Genomic DNA, 17,708 nt, shown 5'->3' on the forward strand with positions numbered 1-17,708 from the left:
GTGCAGCCCGATCGCCGCCGCGTGCAGCGGCGAAAGAGGGTCCCCCCAGCCGCCCGAGCCCAGCGCAGCCGGAACAAACAGTTCCGGCCGGCGCTAGGGGCTGGATTGGGCGGCTCTGACGTCAGGACGTCGACTGACGTCCATGACGTCACTCCGCTCGTCGCCATGGCGACGAGGAAAGCGAAACAAGATAGGCCGCTCATTGCGGCCTATCTTGTTACTTTCGATTGCCGGAGGCGATCGAAAGTACGCTTCTGGAGCGCCCTCTAGTGGGCTTTCATGCAGCCAACTTTCAGTTGGCTGCATGAAATATTTTTTTTTTAATTTAAAAAAAACCCCATTGCAGCCTCCCTGGCAAAATAAATAAACCGCCAGGGAGGTTAAAAAAAAACTCTGATACTTTAGTTATTCTGCAACACTACAACATTTGCATTGAGAATGAAGACATAAATAACCCAAATCATAAGATTTAGGGTTTTTTCATTTTTTTTTTTACTTTTTTAACTGTAAAATGTGGTTCTACATTTAAAAATAACACTTTACACTCATTTTAACATAAACACTTTGCCTGTGGTATGTATACAAGATGCCTTGAGGGGAAAGGAAGTATGTTTAAAAAAGTGAAGTGGTTTTTTAGCAAGCTAAGAACGGAAGAAGCTCAGCTCGGGAGGAGCTTATATATCTTCTTAGTTGCAAAATTCTCACGTACAAGTTAAGAAACCACAACTATAAGCAAACAAGAATGGCAGAAAACAAGCAAGGAAGTGCAGGGGTTTTTGCCAAAAATGTCCAGAAAAGACTTTCACGAGCGCAAGAAAAGGTATTGTGTCATTTTCACATTGTGCATAGGATGATTGGAGCTGAGTATTGTACTAATGACACCTGCATATAAGCAGAGATATGTACTGTACAACTGACACCAGGATAGCAGAAATGTGTACTGTAAAACTCACACCAGGGTAGCAGAAATGTGTACTGTACAACTGACACCAGGAAAGCAGAGATGTGCACTATACAGCTGACACCAGGAAAGCAGAGATGTGCAATGTACAGCTGACACCAGGATAGCAGAGATGTGTACTGTACAGCTGACACCATGATAGCAGAGATGTGTACTGTACAGCTGACACCAGGATAGCAGAGATGTGTACCGTACAGCTGACACCAGGATAGCAGAGAGGTGTACCGTACAGCTGACACCAAGATAGCAGAGAAGTGCACTGTACAGCAGACACCAGGACAGCAGAGATGTGTACTGTACAGCTGACACCAGGATAGCAGAGATGTGTACTGTACAGCTGACACCAGGATAGCAGAGATATGTACTGTACAGCTGACACCAGGATAGCACAGAGGTGCACTGTACAGCAGACACCAGGACAGCAGAGAAGTGTACTGTACAGCTGACACCAGGATAGCAGAAATGTGTACTGTACAGCAGACACCAGGACAGCAGAGATGTGTACTGTACAGCTGACACCAGGATAGCAGAAAGGTGTACTGTACAGCTGACACCAGGATAGTAGAAATGTGTACTGTATAGCTGACACCAGGATAGCAGAGATGTGCACTATACAGCTGACACCAGGAAAGCAGAGATGTGCAATATACAGCTGACACCGGGATAGCAGAAATGTGTACTGTACAACTGACACCAGGAAAGCAGAGATGTGCACTGTACAGCTGATACCAGGATTGCAGAAATGTGTACTGTACAGCTGACACCAGGATAGCAGAGATGTGTACTGTACAGCTCATAGCAGAGATGTGTACTGTACAGCTGACACCAGGATAGCAGAGATATGTACTGTACAGCTGACACCAGGATAGCAGAAATGTGTACTGTACAGCTGACACCAGGATAGCAGAAATGTGTACTGTACAGCTGACACCAGGATAGCAGAGATATGTACTGTACAGCTGACACCAGGATAGCAGAGATATGTACTGTACAGCTGACACCAGGATAGCAGAGAAGTGTACTGTACAGCTGACACCAGGATAGCAGAGATATGTACTGTACAGCTGACACCAGGATAGCAGAGAGGTGTACCGTACAGCTGACACCAAGATAGCAGAGAGGCTTACTGTATAGCTGACACCAGGATAGCAGAGAGGTGCACTGTACAGCTGACACCAGGATAGCAGACATGTGTACTGTACAGCTGACATCAGGATAGCAGAGATGTGTACTGTACAGCTGACACCATGATAGCAGAGATGTGTACTGTACAGCTGACACCAGGATAGCAGAGATGTGTACTGTACAGCTGACACCAGGATAGCAGAGAGGTGTACTGTACAGCTGACACCAGGATAGTAGAAAGGTGTACTGTACAGCTGACACCAGGATAGCAAAAAGGTGTACTGTACAGCTGACACCAGGATAGCAGAGAGGTGCACTGTACAGCTGACCCCAGGATAGCAGAGATGTGTACTGTACAGCTGACCCCAGGATAGCAGAGATGTGTACTGTACAGCTGACACCTGGATAGCAGAGAGGTGTACTGTACAGCTGACACCTGGATAGCAGAGAGGTGTACTGTACAGCTGACCCCAGGATAGCAGAGATATGTACTGTACAGCTGGCACCAGGATACCAGAGATATGTACTGTACAGCTGACACCAGGATAGCAGAAATGTGTACTGTACAGCTGACACCAGGATAGCAGAGAGGTGTACTGTACAGCTGACCCCAGGATAGCAGAGAGGTGTACTGTACAGCTGACACCAGGATAGCAGAGATGTGTACTGTACAGCTGACACCAGGATAGCAGAGATGTGTACTGTACAGCTGACACCATGATAGCAGAGATGTGTACTGTACAGCTGACACCAGGATAGCAGAGATGTGTACCGTACAGCTGACACCAGGATAGCAGAGAGGTGTACCGTACAGCTGACACCAAGATAGCAGAGATGTGTACTGTAGAGCTGCCACCAGGATAGCAGAGAGGTGTACTGTACAGCTGACACCAGAATAGCAGAGAAGTGCACTGTACAGCTGACACCAGGATAGCAGAGATGTGTCCTGTACAGCTGACACCAGGATAGCAGAGAGGTGTACTGTACAGCTGACACCAGGATAGCAAAGAGGTGTACTGTACAGCTGACACCAGGATAGCAGAGAGGTGCACTGTACAGCTGACCCCAGGATAGCAGAGATGTGTACTGTACAGCTGACCCCAGGATAGCAGAGATGTGTACTGTACAGCTGACACCTGGATAGCAGAGAGGTGTACTGTACAGCTGACACCAGGATAGCAGAGATATATACTGTACAGCTGACACCAGGATAGCAGAGATATGTACTGTACAGCTGACACCTGTCCAGGATAGCAGAGAGGTGTACTGTACAGCTGACACCAGGATAGCAGAGAGGTGTACTGTACAGCTGACACCAGGATAGCAGAGAAGTGCACTGTACAGCAGACACCAGGACAGCAGAGATGTGTACTGTACAGCTGACACCAGGATAGCAGAGAGGTGTACTGTACAGCTGACACCAGGATAGTAGAAAGGTGTACTGTACAGCTGACACCAGGATAGCAAAGAGGTGTACTGTACTGCTGACACCAGGATAGCAGAGAGGTGCACTGTACAGCTGACACCAGGATAGCAGAGATGTGTACTGTACAGCTGACCCCAGGATAGCAGAGATGTGTACTGTACAGCTGACACCTGGATAGCAGAGAGGTGTACAGTACAGCTGGCACCAGGATAGCAGAGATATGTACTGTACAGCTGACACCAAGATAACAGAGATATGTACTGTACAGCTGACCCCAGGATAGCAGAGATGTGTACTGTACAGCTGACACCAGGATAGCAGAGAGGTGTACTGTACAGCTGACACCAGGATAGCAGAGATGTGTACTGTACAGCTGACACCTGGATAGCAGAGATATGTACTGTACAGCTGACACCAGGATAGCAGAGATGTGTACTGTACAGTTGACACCAGGATAGCAGCAGTAGTACAATGTACTGTACAGCTGATACCTGGATAGGATTAGTAGAGATAATTACTGTACAGATGACACTAGGGTATGATTAGTAGAGTCATGAGTACTGTATAGCTAACACTATTATAGGATTAGTAGAGAAGTGTACTGTACAGCTGACACCAGGATAGCAGAGATATGTACTGTACAGCTGACACCAGGATAGCAGAGAGGTGTACCGTACAGCTGACACCAAGATAGCAGAGAGGCTTACTGTATAGCTGACACCAGGATAGCAGAGAGGTGCACTGTACAGCTGACACCAGGATAGCAGACATGTGTACTGTACAGCTGACACCAGGATAGCAGAGATGTGTACTGTACAGCTGACACCATGATAGCAGAGATGTGTACTGTACAGCTGACACCAGGATAGCAGAGATGTGTACTGTACAGCTGACACCAGGATAGCAGAGAGGTGTACTGTACAGCTGACACCAGGATAGCAGAAAAGTGCACTGTTCAGCAGACACCAGGACAGCAGAGATGTGTACTGTACAGCTGACACCAGGATAGTAGAGAGGTGTACTGTACAGCTGACACCAGGATAGTAGAAAGGTGTACTGTACAGCTGACACCAGGATAGCAAAGAGGTGTACTGTACAGCTGACCCCAGGATAGCAGAGAGGTGCACTGTACAGCTGACCCCAGGATAGCAGAGATGTGTACTGTACAGCTGACCCCAGGATAGCAGAGATATGTACTGTACAGCTGGCACCAGGATACCAGAGATATGTACTGTACAGCTGACACCAGGATAGCAGAAATGTGTACTGTACAGCTGACACCAGGATAGCAGAGAAGTGTAGTGTACAGCTGACCCCAGGATAGCAGAGAGGTGTACTGTACAGCTGACACCAGGATAGCAGAGATGTGTACTGTACAGCTGACACCAGGATAGCAGAGATGTGTACTGTACAGCTGACACCATGATAGCAGAGATGTGTACTGTACAGCTGACACCAGGATAGCAGAGATGTGTACCGTACAGCTGACACCAGGATAGCAGAGAGGTGTACCGTACAGCTGACACCAAGATAGCAGAGATGTGTACTGTAGAGCTGCCACCAGGATAGCAGAGAGGTGTACTGTACAGCTGACACCAGAATAGCAGAGACGTGCACTGTACAGCTGACACCAGGATAGCAGAGATGTGTACTGTACAGCTGACACCAGGATAGCAGAGAGGTGTACTGTACAGCTGACACCAGGATAGCAAAGAGGTGTACTGTACAGCTGACACCAGGATAGCAGAGAGGTGCACTGTACAGCTGACCCCAGGATAGCAGAGATGTATACTGTACAGCTGACCCCAGGATAGCAGAGATGTGTACTGTACAGCTGACACCTGGATAGCAGAGAGGTGTACTGTACAGCTGACACCAGGATAGCAGAGATATGTACTGTACAGCTGACACCTGTCCTGGATAGCAGAGAGGTGTACTGTTCAGCTGACACCAGGATAGTAGAAAGGTGTACTGTACAGCTGACACCAGGATAGCAAAGAGGTGTACTGTACAGCTGACACCAGGATAGCAGAGAGGTGCACTGTACAGCTGACCCCAGGATAGCAGAGATGTGTACTGTACAGCTGACCCCAGGATAGCAGAGATGTGTACTGTACAGCTGACACCTGGATAGCAGAGAGGTGTACTGTACAGCTGGCACCAGGATAGCAGAGATATGTACTGTACAGCTGACACCAAGATAACAGAGATATGTACTGTACAGCTGACCCCAGGATAGCAGAGATGTGTACTGTACAGCTGACACCAGGATAGCAGAGAGGTGTACTGTACAGCTGACACCAGGATAGCAGAGATGTGTACTGTACAGCTGACACCTGGATAGCAGAGATATGTACTGTACAGCTGACACCAGGATAGCAAAGAGGTGTACTATACAGCTGACACCAGGATAGCAGAGATGTGTACTGTACAGTTGACACCAGGATAGCAGCAGTAGTAAAATGTACTGTACAGCTGATACCTGGATAGGATTAGTAGAGATAATTACTGTACAGATGACACTAGGGTATGATTAGTAGAGTCATGAGTACTGTATAGCTAACACTATTATAGGATTAGTAGAGAAGTGTACTGTACAGCTGACACCAGGATAGCAGAGATATGTACTGTACAGCTGACACCAGGATAGCAGAGAGGTGTACCGTACAGCTGACACCAAGATAGCAGAGAGGCTTACTGTATAGCTGACACCAGGATAGCAGAGAGGTGCACTGTACAGCTGACACCAGGATAGCAGACATGTGTACTGTACAGCTGACACCAGGATAGCAGAGATGTGTACTGTACAGCTGACACCATGATAGTAGAAAGGTGTACTGTACAGCTGACACCAGGATAGCAAAGAGGTGTACTGTACTGCTGACACCAGGATAGCAGAGAGGTGCACTGTACAGCTGACCCCAGGATAGCAGAGATGTGTACTGTACAGCTGACCCCAGGATAGCAGAAATGTGTACTGTACAGCTGACACCAGGATAGCAGAGAGGTGTACTGTACAGCTGACCCCAGGATAGCAGAGAGGTGTACTGTACAGCTGACACCAGGATAGCAGAGATGTGTACTGTACAGCTGACACCAGGATAGCAGAGATGTGTACTGTACAGCTGACACCATGATAGCAGAGATGTGTACTGTACAGCTGACACCAGGATAGCAGAGATGTGTACCGTACAGCTGACACCAGGATAGCAGAGAGGTGTACCGTACAGCTGACACCAAGATAGCAGAGATGTGTACTGTAGAGCTGCCACCAGGAGAGCAGAGAGGTGTACTGTACAGCTGACACCACAATAGCAGAGAAGTGCACTGTACAGCTGACACCAGGATAGCAGAGATGTGTACTGTACAGCTGACACCAGGATAGCAGAGAGGTGTACTGTACAGCTGACACCAGGATAGCAGAGAGGTGCACTGTACAGCTGACCCCAGGATTGCAGAGATGTATACTGGACAGCTGACCCCAGGATAGCAGAGATGTGTACTGTACAGCTGACACCTGGATAGCAGAGAGGTGTACTGTACAGCTGACACCAGGATAGCAGAGATATGTACTGTACAGCTGACACCAGGATAGCAGAGATATGTACTGTATAGCTGGATAGTGTAATGGTTAAGGGCTCTGCCTCTGACATGGGAGACCTGGGTTCGAATCTCGGCTCTGCCTGTTCAGTAAGCCAGCACCTATTCAGTAGGAGACCTTGGGCAAGTCTCCCTAACACTAAGACTGCCTATAGAGCGCGTCCCAGTGGCTGCAGCTCTGGCGCTTTGAGTCCGCCAGGAGAAAAGCGCGATATAAATGTTCTGTGTTTGTTTGTCTGTGTATAGCTGACACCTGTCCTGGATAGCAGAGAGGTTTACTGTAAAGCTGACACCAGAATAGCAGAGAGGTGTACTGTACAGCTGACACCAGGATAGCAGAGAAGTGCACTGTACAGCAGACACCAGGACAGCAGAGATGTGTACTGTACAGCTGACACCAGGATAGCAGAGAGGTGTACTGTACAGCTGACACCAGGATAGTAGAAAGGTGTACTGTACAGCTGACACCAGGATAGCAAAGAGGTGTACTGTACTGCTGACACAAGGATAGCAGAGAGGTGCACTGTACAGCTGACCCCAGGATAGCAGAGATGTGTACTGTACAGCTGACCCCAGGATAGCAGAGATGTGTACTGTACAGCTGACACCTGGATAGCAGAGAGGTGTACTGTACAGCTGGCACCAGGATAGCAGAGATATGTACTGTACAGCTGACACCAAGATAACAGAGATATGTACTGTACAGCTGACCCCAGGATAGCAGAGATGTGTACTGTACAGCTGACACCAGGATAGCAGAGAGGTGTACTGTACAGCTGACACCAGGATAGCAGAGATGTGTACTGTACAGCTGACACCTGGATAGCAGAGATATGTACTGTACAGCTGACACCAGGATAGCAAAGAGGTGTACTATACAGTTGACACCAGGATAGCAGCAGTAGTAAAATGTACTGTACAGCTGATACCTGGATAGGATTAGTAGAGATAATTACTGTACAGATGACACTAGGGTATGATTAGTAGAGTCATGAGTACTGTATAGCTAACACTATTATAGGATTAGTAGAGATGTGTACTGTACAGATGACACCTGGATATGATTAGTAGGGATAAGTACTGTACAGCTGACACTGGGATAGGATAAGTTCTATAAACTTGGTCACTCCCAGAGTGCACCTCAAAAAATCTGGAGACAGAGCCTTCTGTCATGCTGCCCCTACTCTTTGGAACTCCCTGCCACACCCAGTAAAGACAGCACCATTCCTGGAGCTATTCAAATCCAGACTGAAAAGCCACCTGTTTAGCCTGGCATTTCCAGACTTATAAAATTCTTCCTCTGTACCACGATGGTCGGAGCCATGCTTATGCGCTTTGAGTCCCACGGGAGAAAAGCGCTTTACAAATGTTATTTGTTGTTGTTGTTGTTGTTGTATAGCTAATGCTGGGCATACACGACTCGACACAGGCTTATCATTCGAGCCGCTGATGGCTCGATTGATAATATCCAACGTGTCCGATCACCGCGGGGATTGATTCCACGCTCGATACCCGCAGGCGGACAATAGCGGTGAATCGAGCGGAAGATAAGAAGCGCCGGCGGGGACGGGCAGGAATCGATCCGAGCGCACGCGCGGACGAGCAGGGACGCGGCGGGAGTCGATCCGGTGGCTAATCAGCCGTGTATGCCCAGCATTACACTATTAAAGGGTTAGTTTAGGTGTGCAGTGGCGTTGCTAAGGAGCTGTGGGCCCTGATGCAAGTTTTAAATGGGCCCCCCCAAGCACTCTATACATAACAATTGATACGGAGCACCAAAACCTGCCAGTGGCAACTACAGTGTGTGAGGTGCAAGAAGGGGATGGGGAACAGTTTGTTAATGATTACCACTATTCAAAGTATCTATAGAAGTGATTATTATGAGCACAGGACCAATAGAGAGCTAATACTGTAGTTGAGGGAGGGCCCAAGGCCCCGATGCGGTCGCAACCTCTGCAACCCATGTTGCTACGCCCCTGGAGATGTGTACTGTACAGATGACACTAGGATAGGATTAATAGAGATTTGTACAGTACAAAGGACACTAAGGAAAAGGCAAATGATCACCAGGATTTTTTTTACATGAATCTCCCCATAAGGGATGTTCATAATGGAGTGTGCCATTGGTGGTGCAGAGGCTGGGGTGAGCGTCCTTACTTACCTACAGGGTGATGCTCCTCTGGCTGTATTGTATCCGACATGTTCTCCAGGGAGAGACCGCATCTGTTGAATTTTCATCTCCCGCAGCAGAGTCCCGCGTGCATGCTGGGAGATGTAGTCCATGGATATGAGAACATTTCAGACTACATCTCCCCGCATGCATTACGACATGCACGTGTGTGACACTGCTGGGAAGCTGAAAACTAAGCAGCTGTGGCCTCCCTGGAAAACATGGTGGATCCCATACGGACAAGGGGCCAGAGGAGCAGCACACTACTGTGTTCAAAAATGTAAGTTTAACTTTTTTGTTTTTTAAAATACCTGAAAGTGTGTGCGCGACCCACACTGCACCCCTTCCTCTGCTTTAAAGGATACCAGAGCTGAACAATTTATTACAAATGGGGGAAGCAGGTATATATTAGGTGCAGTCCTCATGCCCACCGCTCCCCCGTTCTCCTCCGTTCCCTTCCTTTGTACCCTTAATGACCGCCGCAGCTCAGTCCAGGTCACCCAGGTGGTAGTGCGCAGATGCGTGCAGCCGGGATCGCTCTGCGCATGTGCACGATGGCACAATGACATCATTGTGCCGTCATACGCACACGCATGCCTGCTCACCCCATTTTTAATAAATCGTTCAGCTCTGATATGCTTTAATGGCCTGTTCCCCGTGATCTAGGAGAAGGTTGGGTGGGGGCCCACCGACAGATCTCGGTGGGGGAGGGGGGGGGCGGTCCAGAATAGTTACGCTCCTGGCTATTTGTACTCTAAACCTTACACCATAATACTCTAATCCAACAGAGGTCAGCGCTCACAGCTACTGCAGACACTATATGACCTGTTCGCCTCCTCTTAGATTAAGTAAGTTGTACAACAAGAGGTAGCGCTCACGATGTTCAGTTAACAAACCCTTATGTAGATATTACAAGTTAAATCACCCCCCTATGTAACTGAGTTACCCTCACAGTAATTATATATTCGTAGGGCAAGAACAACAATACAAAACAAGTAAAAAAACAAGTAAATCCAGGGAAATGCAGACCCACTAAATGCACTAAAACCATCCAATATATTCCTTTACATAAGTTATTCTAGACCATATAGACGAGTTGCCCTATTCAATTAAAAGTCCAGGTAAAAAAGACCTAAAATCTGTTTAGCAAATGCACAGTTAAAATAACACACAGTTTCTTCGCATGAGCAGCAGTCAATACACTTCTATCACTTCAGCCAGGTCACCTCCACCAGCACCCTTTTGTGTGCCACTCACCCCTGTCCTAGACCAACCAATGGTATATATAGTGGGATGCGAAAGTTTGGGCAACCTTGTTAATAGCAGTGCTGGGCCGAAATTACGCATTAGCGTAATTACGCATCGTAATTCCCTACAAATGCACCGTAAGCGTTACGTGTAAGGTTACGGTATTACGCGTAATTAATTACGCGTAGACCGTAGGTTACGTTATTACGCGTAACAAATTACGCGTAAGACAGTAAACTCCCATTGAAATTACACAGTCTGCCGTAATCGCGTAATATTACGCTCCCGTATAATATAAAAAAGCCGCCGACTTTAAGGGTTAATAGCAAAGCCCCCTTAAGTGCTAAGAGCCTCAAATTTGGAGAATATATTAAGGAGATCAGAAGGAATAAGACGAAAAATTTTTTTTTCAAAAAGACCTTATAGTTTTTGAGAAAATCGATTTTTAAGTTTTAAGGGCAAAAATGTCTTTTAAATGCGGAAAATGTCAGTTTTTTTTGCACAGGTAACAATAGTGTTTTATTTTCATAGATTCCCCCAAGTGGGAAGAGTTTTACTTACTTCGTTCTGAGTGTGGGAAATATTAAAAAAAAACGACGTGGGGTCCCCCCTCCCAGACCTCTTTAACCCTGGATTGGTCCATGGTCCATGGATTGGGGGGTCTCGGAAGGGGAGGGGCAGCCAAGCTTTCCCCTCCCCCTCCGAGCCCTTGTCCAATCCAAGGACAAGGGGCTCTTCTCCACCTCCGATGGGCGGTGGAGGTGGAGGCCGCGATTTCCTGGGGGGGGGGGGGGTTCATGGTGGCATCTGGGAGTCCCCTTTAAAAAGGGGTCCCCCAGATGCCCACCCCCCCTCCCAGGAGAGATGAGTATAGAGGTACTTGTACCCCTTACCCATTTCCTTTAAGAGTTAAAAGTAAATAAACACACAAACACATAGAAAAAGTATTTTAATTGAACAAAAAACATAACCACGAAAAAAGTCCTTTAATATTCTTAATTAACCATTAATACTTACCTGTCCCTTTAAAAGCCAGTTCCCACGCAATATCCTCGGAAATATACTAATCAGTTACAATGTAACAAAGTTGTTACAATGTAACAACTTTGTTACTTCGTAACTCCACCGCACCCGACGTCACTCGCCGCTCACCCGCCGGCCGCCGCATACACTCTAAGTCCCCGCCGGCTCCCGCCGTCCACTCCGCCCACACCTGTCACCCATATACATGCTGGCACTCATGGGTGCCAGCATGTATATAGGTGACATGTGGGAGAGGCGGGGAGGGCAGCGGAGCCGGCGGGGACTTAGCGTCCTTCACCCGACAGAGCTCTGAGCTATATAGCTCAGAGCTCTCTAAAGCATCTTTGTATTTGGGCTCCAAGGAGCCCCATTGGTCCTTAGCAGACCAATGGGGTTCCTTTAAATCAGAAGGAACCCCATTGGTCTGCTAAGGACCAATGGGGCTCCTTGGAGCCCAAATACAAAGATGCTTTAGAGAGCTCTGAGCTATATTATTATTATTATTATTATTATTTAGTATTTATATAGCGCCGACATATTACGCAGCGCTGTACAGTGTATATATATATATATTGTCACTATCTGTCCCTCAAAGGAGCTCACAATCTAATCCCTACCATTGCCATATGTCTATATTATGTAGTGTAGGTACTGTAGTCTAGGGCCAATTTTAGGGGGAGCCAATTAACTTATCCGTATGTTTTTGGAATGTGGGAGGAAACCGGAGTGCCCGGAGGAAACCCACGCAGACACGGAGAGAACATACAAACTCTTTGCAGATAGTGCCCTGGCTGGGATTCGAACCAGGGACCCAGCGCTGCAAGGCGAGAGAGCTAACCACTACGCCACCGTGCTGCCCTATAGCTGCTATATAGCTCAGAGCTCTGTCGGGTGAAGGACGCTAAGTCCCCGCCGGCTCCGCTGCCCTCCCCGCCTCTCCCACATGTCACCTATATACATGCTGGCACCCATGGGTGCCAGCATGTATATGGGTGACAGGTGTGGGCGGAGTGGACGGCGGGAGCCGACGGGGACTTAGAGTGTATGCGGCGGCCGGCGGGTGAGTGGCGAGTGACGGCGGGTGCGGTGCGGTAACTTTGTTACATTGTAACTGATTAGTATATTTCCGAGGATATTGCGTGGGAACTGGCTTTTAAAGGGACAGGTAAGTGTTAATGGTTAATTAAGAATATTAAAGGACTTTTTTCGTGGTTATGTTTTTTGTTCAATTAAAATACTTTTTCTATGTGTTTGTGTGTTTATTTACTTTTAACTCTTAAAGGAAATGGGTAAGGGGTACAAGTACCTCTATACTCATTTCTCCTGGGAGGGGGGGTGGGCATCTGGGGGACCCCTTTTTAAAGGGGACTCCCAGATGCCACCATGAACCCCCCCCCCCAGGAAATCGCGGCCTCCACCTCCACCGCCCATCGGAGGTGGAGAAGAGCCCCTTGTCCTTGGATTGGACAAGGGCTCGGAGGGGGAGGGGAAAGCTTGGCTGCCCCTCCCCTTCCGAGACCCCCCAATCCATGGACCATGCGGGCTGGTATAGTCAGGGTGCGGAGCCCCACGCGGTCGGTGCTCCGCATTCTGGCTATCCCAGTCTGCATGGGGGACAAGGGGTTAAGAGGTCTGGGAGGGGGGACCCCACGTCATTTTTTTTTTATATTTCCCACACTCAGAACGAAGTAAGTAAAACTCTTCCCACTTGGGGGAATCTATGAAAATAAAACACTATTGTTACCTGTGCAAAAAAAACTGCCATTTTCCGCATTTAAAAGACATTTTTGCCCTTGAAACTTAAAAATCGGTTTTCTCAAAAACTATAAGGTCTTTTTGAAAAAAAATTTTCCTCTTATTCCCACTGATCCCCTTAATATACTCTGTGAATTTGGTGTTCCTAAATTTTAAGCAGGCTTTGCTATTAACCGTTAAAGTCGGCGGGTTTTTAAATGTATATATTTTTCCTTTAAAACTTTAACATCGATTTTCTAAAAAACTATAAGGTCTTTTTGAAAAAAAAAATTTTCCTCTTATTCCTTCTGATCTCCTTAATATATTCTCCAAATTTGAGGCTCTTAGCACTTAAGGGGGATTTGCTATTAACCCTTAAAGTTGGCGGCTACCTAACATTGATCCATGCGTCAACTTTTCCGCTTGGCAGCATGACCTTACGCATGAATTGCTAGTAGGATTTTATGCGTAAGCCTATAACGTAACAACCTGAATTACGGTATTCTTACGCGTAATTGCGTAAGGGCTATGCGTAATTACAGACATGTACCAAAATTAAAAGTCTACGCCGTAAGCGTAATTCCGTAATGCGTAATAGCGTAAAATTACACGTAATGATCCGTAAGCGTAGCTTTTTCCATTACGCCCAGCACTGGTTAATAGTCATTCTGCAAAAATCGTTGGTTGTTACAATAAAAAATGTCAGTTAACTATATCATATATGAGACACACACAGTGATATTTGAGAAGTAAAATGAAGTTTATTGGATTTACAGAAAGCGTGCAATAATTGTTTATACAAAATTAGGCAGGTGCATAAAATTGGGCACCCCAAAAAAGAAATGAAATCAATATTTAGTAGATCCTCCTTTTGCAGAAATTACAGCCTCTAAACGCTTCCTGTAGGTTCCGAAGAGAGTCTGGATTCTGGTTGAAGGTATTTTGGACCATTCCTCTTTACAAAACATCTCTAGTTCATTCAGATTTAATGGCTTCCGAGCATGGACAACTCTCTTTAACTTACACCACAGATTTTCAATTATATTCAGGTCTGGAGATTGAGATGGCCATTCCAGAACGTTGTACTTATTCCTCTGCATGAATGCCTTAGTGGATTTTGAGCAGTGTTTAAGGTAGTTGTCTTGTTGAAAGATCCAGCCCCGGCGCATCTTCAGCTTTGTCACTGATTCCTGGACATTGGTCTCCAGAATCTGCTGATACTGAGTGGAATCCATGCGTCCCTCAACTTTGACAAGATTTCCAGTCCCTGCACTGGCCACACAGCCCCTCAGCATGATGGAACCACTGCCATATTTTACTGTAGGTAGCAGGTATTGTTCTTGCAATGCTGTGTTGTTTTTTCTCCATGCATAACGTCCCTTGTTTTGCCCAAATAACTCAATTTTAGTTTCATCAATCAGCACCTAATTCCAAAATGAAGCTGGCTTGTCCAAATGTGCTTTAGCATGCTTCAAGTGGCTCCATTTGTGCTGTGGGCGGAGAAAAGGCTTCCTCTGCATCACTCTTGCATACAGCATCTCCTTGTGCAAAGTGTGCCGAATGGTTGAACGATGCACAGTGACTCCTTCTGCAGCAAGATGATGTTGTAGGTCTTTGGTGCTGGTCTGTGGGTTGACTCTGACTGTTCTCAAGATTTGTCACATCTGTTTATCTGAGATTTTTCTTTATCTGCCACTTCGAGCCTTAACTTGAACTGAGCCTGTGGTCTTCCATTTCCACAATATGTTCCTAACTGTGGAAACAGACAACTGAAATCTCTGAGACAGCTTTCTGTATCCTTCCCCTAAACCATGATGGTGAGAAATCTTTGTCTTTAGGTCATTTGAGAGTTGTTTTGAGACCCCCATGTGGCTACTCTTCAGAGAAAATTAAAAGAGGAGGGAAATTTACAATTGACCCCCTTAAATACTCTTTCTCATAATTGGATTTACCTGCATATGTAGGTCAGGGGTCACTGAGCTTACCATGCCAATTTGAGTTCCAATAATTAGTTCTAAAGGTTTTGAAATCAATAAAATGACAACAGTGCCCAAATTTATGCACCTGCCTAATTTTATTTAAACTATTATTGCAAACTTTCTGCAAATCCAATAAACTTAATTTCACTTCTCAAATATCACTGTGTGTGTCTCCTATATGATATATTTAACTGACATTTTTTATCGTAACAACCAACGATTTATGCAGGAAAATCATGACGATTAACAAGGTTGCCCAAACGTTTGCATCCCACTGTATCTATATATGCAGGGCTGCCATCAGAAATTTTGGAGCCCCTCACACATCATCAGGCCTGGCCCCCCCACTCCCTGGGCCCACCCACAACCACCCCACCCCTGTGTCCGTGCGCGAAGTGCGCTGTGGCGAAAAATGTGCATGACTCTGACACTGAAGAAAGTGGCATGCACAGCGTGGTGCGGCAAAAAGTGGGCGTGACCATGGAATGTTGTGGGTGGAGCAAAATACTAGAAAAATACAGGTAGTCCCCGGTTAACAAATGAGATAGGGACTTCTAGGTCCGTTCTTATCCTTTATCCGTTCTCTTTTGTCCCCCTCTTTTCTTCCTGTGCCTCTTTTGTCCCCCTCTGTCTCACCTCAGTTTGTGCCTCTTTTGTGTCCCTCTGTGTGACCTCATATTCCCGTCTCATCTATTTTCTCCCTGTGCCTCTTTTGTCTGCCTCTGTTCCCCTGTGCCTCTTTTATCCCCCTGTGTTACCTCTTGTCCCCTTCTGTCTCCGCTCGTCCCCCTGCCCTAGCCAGGTATAGGTGCCCCCAGTATAGGTATCCAGGCATAGGTGCCCCCAGTATAGGTAGCCAGGTATAGGTGCCCCCAGTATAAGTAGCCAGCTATAGGTGGTGCCCCAGTATAGGTAGCCTGGTGTAGATGCCCCAGTATAGGTAGCCTGGTATAGCTGGTGCCCCAGTATAGGCCAGCAAGATACAGGTGCCCCAGTATAGGTATTCAACTATAGGTGGTGCCCTAGTAGGTAGCCTGGTATACTTCCCCCCAGTATAGGTAGCCTGGTATGGGTGGTGCACCAGTACAGGTTAGCCAGGTACAGGTGCCCCCATTATAGGTAGCAAGCTATAGGCGCCTCAGTATAAGTAGCCAAGTATAGGTGGTACCCTCAGTATAGGTAGCCAAGTATAGGTGGTGCCCTCAGTATAGGTAGCCAAGTATAGGTGGTGTCCCAGTATAGGTAGCCAGGTATAGATGGTGCCCCAGTATAGGTAGATGGGTTTAGGTGGTTCCAGCCCCAGTAAAGGTAGCCAGGTATAGGTGGTGGCCCAGTATAGGTAGCCCGTAGCCTGATATAGGTGGTGCCCCAGTATAGAAAGTCTGCTGTAGCGGGCTCATTCATCTTCTCCCCACGTTCAAGCGCTGATGTCACTCTTCTCTCAGTGCTGGAACACGGTGTACTGGTTAGTGAGCCACAGGCCTGCAGCCAGCACCTGCGGCCCTTCCAGCGCTTTGGGGGGGGGCAGGGCCCCCAGAAGCCCTGGGCCCCTCACTGCAGTGTCAGTTCTCCCCCCATGATGGCTGCCCTGTATATTTGCTTGCTATGCACTGTATCTACTAGGTAGGCTTTGTGTCCCTGTAAATCCACTGCTTATTCAGGGCCTATGGCTAAAAGTATTAGAGGCAGATGGTCAGCATTATAGCCAGGCAACTGGTATTGCTTAAAAGGAAACAAATATGGCAGCTTCCATATCCCTCTTGCTACAGTTGTCCTTTAAGTGCCAACCTGAAGGAAATGGAATACTTGTGCAACCGCTGTAGGAACCCATAGTGACCATAGCCAAACACAAAACTAGGGAAAGCACACTCAGAAAAGAGAGGAGAGCAGTGGCTTACACCTGTTCTATATACTGTATATACAACAATAATACATATGTAAAGCGCTTTTCTCCCTGAGGACTCAAAGTGCATACACTGTATAGATAGATAGATAGATAGATAGATAGATAGATAGATAGATAGATAGATAGATAGATATAGAGAGATATTTTGGAAAATTTAAGATACTTACCTAAAGGAAATTTTTCTTTCCTGGTGCAATTCCATGGCAGCATACTATGGGTGATAGCCCCGCCTAATAACCCTATTGGACATGTTAACTATAAAGTGTTTGAGGAAGCATAGACCACCATTCTTGTAACTATCGTCCTCCCAACTGGGTGGGTTCGCATGCTGCCATGGAATTGCACCAGGAAAGGAAAATTTCCTTTAGGTAAGTATCTTAAATTTTCCAAATTCCCTGGTGCTTCCATGGCAGCATACTATGGGATTTAACCTTCCAAGACATTGCAGAAGGGAGGGAATAACATACCATTTATTAAACAGCAGTGCAGTACTAATTATAGAACGACCCACAGCAACTGATGACAGTACAGACGGG

General features: G+C 46.8%; 1 protein-coding gene across 1 annotated transcript in view; it reads left to right on the forward strand.

The window, feature by feature from the left end:
- The first annotated feature begins 727 nt into the window (after positions 1-727).
- The window catches only part of BIN2 (bridging integrator 2), a 77,503-nt gene continuing 60,522 nt past the window's right edge, over positions 728-17,708 (forward strand). Inside the window, exon 1 of the mRNA XM_068267374.1 lies at positions 728-820. Coding sequence (XP_068123475.1) covers positions 743-820 — 78 coding nt within the window. The 5' untranslated portion in view covers positions 728-742. The remainder of the gene's footprint in view (positions 821-17,708) is intronic.

This window comes from Hyperolius riggenbachi, chromosome 2 (genome assembly GCF_040937935.1).
Source record: "Hyperolius riggenbachi isolate aHypRig1 chromosome 2, aHypRig1.pri, whole genome shotgun sequence".
Classification (NCBI taxonomy): Eukaryota; Metazoa; Chordata; class Amphibia; order Anura; family Hyperoliidae; genus Hyperolius; species Hyperolius riggenbachi.